The sequence below is a fragment of the Typha latifolia genome, chromosome 9 (assembly GCF_019914945.1).
Source record: "Typha latifolia isolate L0001 chromosome 9, TyphaL0001v2, whole genome shotgun sequence".
In the NCBI taxonomy this organism is placed as follows: Eukaryota; Viridiplantae; Streptophyta; class Magnoliopsida; order Poales; family Typhaceae; genus Typha; species Typha latifolia.
In genome coordinates this window covers 10,944,532-10,955,135 of record NC_133094.1, presented here as the reverse complement: position 1 = coordinate 10,955,135, position 10,604 = coordinate 10,944,532, and the positions used below count along the sequence as shown (strand labels likewise).

Here is a 10,604-nt window from a genome sequence, read left to right as displayed (position 1 = left end):
AACCTTAGAAATATAAATTTATATGGGCGTTCTTTTTAAAGGCAATTTCACTCAAAACACCCTAACTTATCACCATTTTCTAAGCACACTCAAACTTTTTTTTTATTTATTTTTTAAACTGCATACACTCTTACATCTAATTTTTATTTTTTTTTTAATTTAGAAGTCCATATATTTACTTCTCAAGAGGATATATATATTATTTATTTTTTGTTTAGGAAATATACGTGGGAAATAAAAAAAATTTGGGAGTGTATTTGTGAAACGGTGATAGTTGATCTAAATAAAATTATCTATTTTCTAAAACATAAATTGTTACTTAATAGCCAAAACTTTTCATTTATATTATGTAGACTGTTTTGATATTAATATTATAAGATAGATTTTCAAAAGGAAATTTGCATTAAAAACACAGTAATTTTTTGCTTTTTTCTGATGTTTAGTACTTATTAAGTGGTGATAGAATAATATAAAAATAGAGAGAAATGATCAGTAATCTTTTTTTCATACATGTTGGTCTTATTCGTTGTCTTTTGTTCAGCTTCTTCTATCTTTTAATCATCCTCTTCTTTTTTCTACACAACTCTCTTTAATTAATAAAGTAAAAAAAATTATCGAATATAGTGATGAGATAATTATGATTAGTTAAATAACTAAAAACTTTATAATTAATTTTTCACAAATTATTTAGTTTCCTCTAAGAAGAATTTAATTTATGTTTTAAATAAGTTACAGTATCTAGTTATAAATACTATAAATTAGATCCCTTGTATGAGATGCTTCTATAGAATTCTATAACAACTTTTACTACCTTATTTCCCTTGTATGAGATGATTTTATAGAATTTGATAATATTTTAACTTTTTCCATGAGTAGCTAAAAGAATCAAATACTATAATCAACGTTTCAAAAAGAGAGAATATTACTGCTATGGATAGCTAAAAGTAAACTAACAAAAATATTTATATATACCCCTTTTAATTAAGAAAAAAAGCACGATTTTGAAGGCATTTTTGGCGACCGCCTCACTAACTTGGTATACGCCCATACTAGGCGTTTACTATTCCTTGGTGGGCCGATTTGTCACCTAGCGATGCAGGCCGACTTGGCGGGTCTCGTGGAGAGAATAGGTTGGGTGGAGAGAATGAATCGGACATAACTAGTTAAGTTAACAAAAAAAAAAAAAAGATTTTCTTCTCCAATTGATCTCCATCAAGCCCTAAATCCCTAATCTCTCTCAACCCTCTTCCTCTCTCAATGGTAAACAACAAGTAGGGGCGAAAAGCGACGTATGTCGACGAATGGTGCATGATAGTGAGCAGCACATGAGGGCAAGGCTGAGGAGAATGATGCACGAGGGTTGGCTGGCTGACGAGTGTCTCTCTATTCTCTCACTCTCTCTCTCTTTCTCAAGCTTGAGCTATTGGACTAATCAATATCTTCGACTAGGTTGAGGAGAGAAATGATGTTGAGTGAAATGAGTGATTGATGACCCTTTCTATCTTGCTGTTGGAGAAAATGTAAGTGTTGAATAATGTGAATCTAATAGTATAATTTAATTTAATAAATATGAATTAGACTAATAAAAAATATATAAAAATATATTATATCATATATAATTATTTTTAATTTTTTATATATTAAAAATGTTAGGCCGCCTTATCATCCGCCTTCCGCTTAGACGCTATGTGGTAAGATGACCGCCCGCCACCCCGTGATCGCCTTTCAAAACATTGAAAAAAGTAATTATATAGATCTCTAAAAGAAAAAAAAAACTTTTTGGATCGAGGGGTTATATTGTAAAAAAAAGTTTAGAAAATGTATGCAGAAAATAGTGATACTTTAGAGAATCTGAGTAGAATTATTCCTATATTTTATAAGCTAAAAAATGTATATATCATTTTAATGAATATAAATGAGAAAAATTGCAACTTCTTCGAGTTGTATATTTATTCAGTGATAAAAAAAGAAAATAAAGAATGTTAGTAAATATAACTACATAATTCATAGATTAATTATAAAATTCATAAGTTAACTATAAATTTATTATTAAATCAACTATGAAATTTTAATTGTAATTCACATTTTTTTAATAAATTTTATAATTAGTTTATAAAATTTATAAATTAACTATGAAATACAGTCAGAAAAAAAAGGTGAATAAAAAGAGAGATAGATACTATCCAATTCAAACTTTTAGAGAGACATTTAGAATATTAATACCTTGCTAATTTTACAATATCTATAACTAGATATTGTAACTTATTTGCAATATAGATTACAAATCTTTTTGGAGAAAACTAAATAATTTGAATTAAGCAATTCTCTCTTAAAAGATTAATTATAAACTTTTTAACTTTTTTAACTAATCATAATTATCTCTCTACTATTTCTGATTAGTTTATTACTTTATTGATTAAAGAACTATCATATAGACTTGTATAAAAAAATAGAGAGGAATTAAGAGATAGAAAATGACAACAAAAGAACAAGAAGAAGAAGAAAGAAAAAGAAAAAGAAGAAGCATCAGCAGAAAAGATGGAGAAGAAGAAGCAAGCGGCCCGAGTTCGACTCGGGCTCGGGTCGACTGAAGCTCGGGATCGACTCGGGCTCGGCTCGACTGAAGCTCGGGATCGACTCAGGCTCGGCTCGACTTAAGCTCATGCTGGGCTCAATAGTCGATAGGCTCTGGTAACAATTCACAAACCCTAATCCAACTCCCAACTCCACAAACCCACCTTGTCGCTCCGATCCTTTTCATCTTAAGCTCGTCCACCTCCTCCACAACCGTCTGCAATCCTCCTCATCCTCCTCCTCCACCGTCGGCCTCCTCCGTCGGGACCCTCAAGCTTTGTGTTGCATGTGAGAAGACTTGTGTTTATCTCAATCCGTCGGCTAAGGTAACTAATATGTTATCATCTTTTATCTCAAACTTTACTTTTTGTTTTTTTCCACCAATTAAACTGAGATGATATATTCTGTATTTTGTCTATCAAAAATCACATTTAGTTGATTTCCTTTCACATATTCAAAAATAATTGGTGCACTTCTAGGCTTCACCAGATCTTTGCAACCAGAGTACTATTTTTTTGCCAGATGATATATTGATGCTTTTGGTTACTTTTTAAACATGAATGAAATTAGTGAAGGTTTATGTTTGTCAATATAAGTTTTATCCAATGACTTCTGATTTAATTAAAGATCACATTGAGTTGATTCCCTTTCACATTTTAAAAAATTACTGGTGCACTTCTAGGCTTGAACAGATATTTTTAACTAAAGTACTATTTTTGGCCAGATAGTATATTGATGTTTTTGAATACTTTCTAAAAATGAATGAAATTAGTGAAGGTTTATGTTTATCAACATAAGTTTTATCCAATGACTTCTGATTTTTTTTTTTTCATTTAATAGAAGAATCCATGATACATGACTTACCTGCACTGGAACCTTTTTATAAAGTAAGATCTTGATGTGTGCAAAATGATTCAAACTTTACAGTTATCCCCACAGTATATTTCCATTCATAAATTGTGAGCAATGTTTTTTTTTTTCTTTTGAGAATAAATGAGAAGTGTAGGAAGAAAGAAGGATTGAAGAAATAACAGTGATAGTGAGATTTCTGCTATGGTACGAAGTGATGCAGCTCTACAGTAGGAACTGATCAAAATAGTGATTTATGGGAAATCTTAAAAAAGACATGATATATCTAGGATACAGGAATAAATAAACTAAATTAAAAATAAATATTTATATTCTAATGACAATCTGTACATTTATATTTGAAGAAAGTAAAAGATAACATATATATGTAGGAAAACAAATATGTAGAATTGCATTCAACATATCTATTATCTACATAAGCTGATAATAGCATAAAGCATTTTAACAAATGCTACTACTGGTGGAACTCATACTTTTGGTAGCCATTTATCAGTGGTAATATGATATGAAAGCATTTTAACACAATATATTAAGTATATACATAAACTCTAAAACTTCAATTTTGGAAGGGATGGAGTAATGAGTTTGATCTTTGTCATTTTTTTCTACAATCTAACATACTAAGTTACCAACACATTTTCTACTAAGTAACTAAACTCTGTGATTCTACAAAGCATACTCTATGCACTATCTCCATATAGCACTTCAACATGCTGAAAATAGCACTTCAACATACTTTATGCTATTATTGGCTTATGTAGATAATAGATATGTTGAATGCAATGTTATGTGTTTCTTATTCCTGCATATATATATGTTATCGTTTACTTTTTTCAAATATAAATGCACAAATTGTCATTAGAATATAAATATTTATTTTAATTTAGTTTATTTATTCTCGTATCCTAGGTGTATCATGTCCTTTTTTAAGATTTGCCATATCCCTTTATCTGTATCGAATCTATATCTTGTATCCATATCCATGCTTCATATGTTGCAAAATTTACTTATCCTCAGTGCCATGCTATATAGTTAAATTTCTAACATGATATACACATCTATTATGCAATAAATCACAATTACAAGGTAACTAGATTTGACTATTTGTTGTTCTTTTGATGTTTTTGTTGCAGTTAGTCCTCTCAGCCTTGACCGGAGACCTTGGGAATTGTATCTGAAGGTGGAACAATGGTTAGTTCATACATAGAATTCTACTGCATGTTTTCTCGAGTTGGATTAATTTAATGTACAAACTTCGATTTCTCAGTTAGGTGAATGACAAAAATCATCTTAATATTTGAGGTGAAAGATGTAGAGCAAAATATGCGTGTCAATTCTAGTGACTGATTGATTTGGTTGTTTGTTGCATTCAGGCCAGCCTTGCTGATTCTTTCTTGGCAGATCTTGATGAACTGTCTGACAATGAAGCCAATCCTCTTGTGAGTTATAATTTTTTCTTCAAAACATCTGAAGTGGAAACAATTATGTGTGCATGTTTTAACCTTCTTTCTATTCCCTTCTTCTGTTTGTTGTTTTTAATGTTTGTATTTGACATCCTTATTGATTAATTACTTAATTCTCATGTCTTAGGATGATGAGATTTCTGACGCAGGAGATATGGAGGAAGATGGTGATGATGATATGCCTGATATTGAGTCCCTTAATTATGATGATCTCGATAGTGTTTCAAAATTGCAAAAGACACAACGTTACAATGATATCATGCAGGTAAGTGCTCAATAGCTGCAAATGTTTGACAGTTTGTGTTCATTTCTTCTTGTTGTGAAATCTTTTTGCATCATGTACCCTGATCATGTTCCATAGCTTTTTCATAGCATATTTAGCAGATTTTATTTATTTATTTATTTTCTCTCTATGTGTAATTCCTTTTTCAGCTTTTGTAAGATTTTTTTTTTCCTTTGAGGTATTACAGTAAACTGAAGTGCACCATGTCAATTTAATCTGCTATCACTTTCATATCATGGGTCCTTATGCAAACTTATTGAACTTTTGATTTCATAAGGCAACTATTTCATTTTTTTAATAAGAGTTTATTACAAACTAGATTGCAATGCTCTTGCTTTTTTCCCCTTTAAGGATAATAAGATGTTATGTCCATTATCCTTCATATCTGTCCTTGCAACAGAGTACATCATGTTAATATTAGGGAATTGCATTTTGTGAAATAGATGTTTATTACTCTTCTTTTCTGAACAACAGAAAGTGGATGAGGCACTCCAGAAAGGGTCTGAGTTTTCAACTCAAGGAACAACTTTGGAGGATGATCCAGAGTATCAACTGATTGTTGATTGCAATGCTTTATCAGTAGACATAGAGAATGAAATCATCATAATTCATAATTTTATACGCGACAAGTACCGGTTGAAGTTTCCAGAGCTTGAATCCCTTGTTCATCATCCAATTGATTATGCTCGGGTTGTTAAAAAAATTGCAAATGAGATGGACTTAACCCTTGTTGATTTGGAAGGGCTTCTGCCTTCAGCTATTATAATGGTGGTTTCTGTTACAGCATCAACTACTACTGGCAAGCCCCTATCAGAGGAGAGCTTACAGAAAACAATTGATGCATGTGATCGTGCCCTTGCTCTTGATTTAGCAAAGAAGAAAGTTCTTGATTTTGTGGAGAGTAGGATGGGATATATTGCACCAAATCTTTCTGCTATTGTTGGTAGTGCAGTTGCATCTAAACTGATGGGCACTGCTGGTGGTTTATCAGCATTAGCAAAAATGCCAGCTTGTAATGTTCAGCTTCTTGGGGCAAAGAGAAAAAATCTTGCTGGGTTTTCTACTGCAACCTCTCAATTTCGTGTAGGATATCTTGAACAAGCTGAAATATTTCAGAGCACACCTCCCTCTCTAAGAACTCGTGCTTGTCGATTGTTGGCTGCAAAATCAACCCTAGCAGCAAGAGTAGACTCAACAAGAGGGGATCCAACAGGAAAGATGGGAAGGAACTTGCGAGAAGAAGTCCGCAAAAAGATTGAGAAGTGGCAGGAGCCACCTCCTGCAAAACAGCCAAAGCCTCTTCCTGTCCCAGATTCGGAGCCTAAAAAGAAGAGAGGTGGTCGTCGGCTGCGGAAAATGAAAGAAAGGTAACAGTTTCATTATGATTTCATTTGAGACGACATATAAGTAAATAACAATATCACTGGAAGCAGTGCTAGAATTAATTAACTTGTTTGATTCTATTGGTTGTGTTCTTGCTCCTTTATTGATAAACTTGGCATTTAACAGATATGCAATTACTGATATGCGGAAGCTTGCCAACCGAATGCAATTTGGAGTGCCAGAGGAGAGTTCCTTAGGTTAGTACATATCATGTATTTAGACATTACATTCTGATTCTTATTCATGTTCTTATGTCATATTTTTAATATCCATAAGCCTGCTCAAATAGAAGCACCGTTAGTCATGGTTTTGCCTATGTTCTTCCAGCTTCATAGTTGGCAAGAATAAAATGGAAACCATAACTCATGCAGTTGCCTTTCATATCCAATACTATAGTTTCATTTCATCTCAATCTTTAATGATATCAGACCTCGTTCGACAATTTGATTGCTTCGTTTTTGCATGAAAAACAGAAAGAATGTGAGATAACTATTTAGAATCTTATATATCCTCTTGTGAGATTGACTGAGTTATAAAATTTTGTTTTAATTGGAGTAGTCTTTCGAGAGAAGCCCACTTTTTCCAAAGCTTTTATGCTTCAAACTTTTTCATGTGCAAATTGGTTTCTGGGGTGTGAACTTTTTGGAGGGAATGTTGAAATTTCTTCCATGTAACAAACGAGATATAGAAAATTTCAGAAGCATGGCTTTAATCCATCAACTCCTAGATTTCAAGCCAGTAATGATCGATTAGATTGAGACGATGAATTCTGTAAGAGTTACCTTCCTTATATCCTAGATTTCAAATCCATCCACCACGAATCTGTTGTAACCACTAACAAGCAATAACAGCTTCCTCACAAAGATGTAGAATCAGAGGTAGACTGATGTCCTTTTTCTAATGATTTGGGGACTGTTACTGGAGAAGCAGATGTAGCCTTTGGCTATGGACATTGTATGTTTGCTACCTTTGCCTTTGATTCAAACCATATAGGTTACTAATGGCGATTCATGCTCATTTGATTAGATTTAAGGTAGGAGATCATTGAGGATCATCTCTTGGTCTTGCTCTCTGATCAAGTTCCTAATAATCCTAGATTCCTAGTCCAATCTTGAGTGTCGACAGATACTGTACCAGTTCTTTTTTCAGTTTTGCTGGACTATATGCTTTTGCTTTCAGTTAAATGGCATGTCATGCTGTTGAGGTTATTGTGGTCTCCTCTCACTTTCCTCTTTATTATCAGGTGATGGCTTGGGTGAAGGCTATGGCATGCTCGGTCAAGCAGGAAGCGGAAAGTTGCGTGTTTCAGTTGCACAAAATAAACTTGCTGCCAAAGTGGCTAAAAAGTATGCAGTCACTGCCTGTTCTTTTAGCATGTTATTGCCAATGTCTGGGTTGTTGAAGAATAATAACTATTGCGGTATTCATATAATTATTTAAGTATGCTGGATTTTATTTACCAAGTTAATTTCATCGCTATTCATGTTTCAAGTTGTCTGAATTCTTCCTTGTTTATCTGCTATTCCCTGCTGCTTGATGAAGCAATTATCGTACTGATTAATTTTATATTATCAGGTTTAAGGAGAAGAACTATGGTAGCAGTGGTGCAACATCAGGACTGACATCCAGTCTGGCATTTACACCTGTACAGGTAAGCATGTGCTAACAAATTTGCATCAATCTAAAGACCAGTTACACTTTATAGTTTATACTACTTGTGAGAAGGATATAATGACCATCAAGTCGGTAGAGGCGGCTTGCCAAAAGAAAGCTGAGTTACAGAATTATTCATGCATTAACTTTTTATTTTTGACATTGGCTCTTTAATTATTATCTTGTCCTTCCTTTTCTCTGTTGTTGTTTCAACTACCACTTTTACTTTTACTTTTGTTTGATTAATCATCTTGTATCATATTTCTGAATTTGTAACATGAAGATATTTTATTCTCTAATTTTTTGTGATTTTGTCAATCCATTTCTCATTCTAATATTGTTTTGCACCTTTCAGGGTATAGAACTTACAAACCCACAAGCCCATGGGAACCTGCTTGGTAGTGGAACACAGAGCACCTACTTCTCTGAGACAGGGACCTTTTCAAAGATCAAAAGAACTTGAAACAATTATCACTACATTTCAGACGTGTTTCTGCTCGTCTACCAGTACCCGTATGGCCCTCTTTTCTTTATGCGACATTGTTAAGATGCAGATTTGTAGATATTTAATGCTTAAACAACTTTTGGTTAAGGAAAGTTTGGAGTGCATCTTGGATCTCCATGTTGAGAGGAATTGTGGTAGCTAAGACTTGAGTTTTGTACTTAGAATGTAATACCTATTGTGCAACTAACCAATTATCCCTCTACTGAGAAACTATACCCCTTAACTGAGAAATCCCCTTGCAGGAGAATCCAAGCATCATAGTTTAAGTGGATGGTTGTTCTTTGCAATTGTTGCTTAGGCACTGAGCTGAAATAAAATTATTTCATAATAAGTGATAAAAGTATATTGTGCTTAGTTATTGCTGGTTGTTTTCTGGATAAGGCTTTATTAGTTCATATGCTTGCTACTGAAGAAGAACGACTGCAGCTGATATGGGTTGCCTTGTTATGGATGATTGGTGTCACAAGAAAGCTAAGAAGAGGTATTATTATCATCATTTTTATAGGCTGGACAAGGCTGCGTGTTCAATTTCTTCTCTTTAGAGAGGTAATTGGAACATCCATTCTCTTTGTGGCATTTCCACAAACAGGCATTCTACAATAAAAAAAACTCAAGGCCTGCTTCACTTCTGGGGCGTTGCAAGATATATTGATGTTAACCCTTCTGGACCCATTTCAGGATTCCTGTTTGGCGGAGACGGGTCGTAGTATCACTCTCTTGGAGATAGAAAAGATATCCAAGTTTGGCTCGGAATGTTACTGCAAATTATATAGTTCTCCTTAAGTGAGTTTTTTTGGGTCTGTGATACTGTAGCTGCATATAAAATATTAATAATTTCAGCCATTTATCTCGTAAAAAAATATACGTGAGCTATTTTTGACTCCCTATGTCTCGGTGGGTTCTCTGGCAAAGTGTAGCCAACCTCCGGTACAATGGTCACTTCATATTCTTCGCTTCGTCATGCCAATCGAATTAGGAACTGCATGACTTGCTTGTGTTATATCAGCGAGGGGCTGCATGAGAAGTGAGCAAGGTGCGCTTCCAATTGATGGTTGGCTATCGCCTCTCGTTCCTGTTGAGCTCTTTGGTCCTCGTCCCATGCTTGGTGGTCTTTGAACCACCTTGTTGAGACAATTGTCGGACCGTCGACATCCCTCCCTTCCTAGTGGGAAAGGGTGCCTTGCAGTTCCAACGTCGCCTAAAACATTAATCATATCAGTATTTTTATTGAAAGAAAAAATATTAAATAATTCAGTGTTTTATTAGAAAAAAATAATACATATAAAACACTGTAAAATTAATCATTTTATTTTTTTTACTAAATGAGAAGGATATAAGCAATAGTATAAAGAAAAAAATTATTACGTTATAACTTTGTGCTCAATTATTTATTTTAGTCATAAAATATGTTATTAGAAAGATATAAAAAAGTTCTATAAGTTGGAGTCACCTTAGTGATTCTCGCCAGTTAATTATGCTCTAAATCGCACACACAAAAAAAAGAAAGAAAAAAGGAAAAAAAAGACCTAGCTCCCCCAAATTATACTTTTAAATTTTGTTCTAATAAAACGCTCAACTATGCAGTATTTTGTAATATAAAATGCAGATATAATCTAGGTTAACTCTTCCTTAGTCTTGTACAGGTCCTTCTCACCGATCAATGTCAGATAAATGGATTGGAAATAAGTGAATAACCTTATTCGTGTTGTATATATATATATATATATATATATATATATATCCTCACAAACTTCAAAGTGATAAAAGTTAAAAGGTTTTTTTTTACATGTATACCCTTCAAAAATATCTTATCTATTTGTATACACCTCTCTAAAATTGTTATTTATATTTATACTCCTCAATTACATAGTTT

The 10,604-nt window shown here is 33.2% G+C and overlaps 1 protein-coding gene across 2 annotated transcripts; it reads left to right on the top strand.

Annotated features, from left to right (window-relative positions):
• Positions 1-2,501: 2,501 nt before the first annotated feature.
• Positions 2,502-8,962, top strand: LOC140795291 (U4/U6 small nuclear ribonucleoprotein Prp31 homolog). Of its 2 annotated transcripts, none has more exons than XM_073147788.1 (9): positions 2,502-2,900; positions 4,578-4,635; positions 4,818-4,883; positions 5,035-5,172; positions 5,665-6,557; positions 6,700-6,770; positions 7,817-7,919; positions 8,149-8,224; positions 8,582-8,962. In XM_073147788.1, exons 2-9 carry the CDS (start codon positions 4,633-4,635, stop codon positions 8,687-8,689), a joined length of 1,458 nt encoding a protein of 485 aa, XP_073003889.1. In that variant the 5' UTR covers positions 2,502-2,900; positions 4,578-4,632; the 3' UTR covers positions 8,690-8,962. The 2 variants fall into 2 exon arrangements, with proteins under 2 accessions (XP_073003889.1, XP_073003890.1); XM_073147789.1 differs by having other exon boundaries at positions 2,684-2,900; positions 4,582-4,635.
• The last annotated feature ends 1,642 nt before the right edge of the window (positions 8,963-10,604 follow it).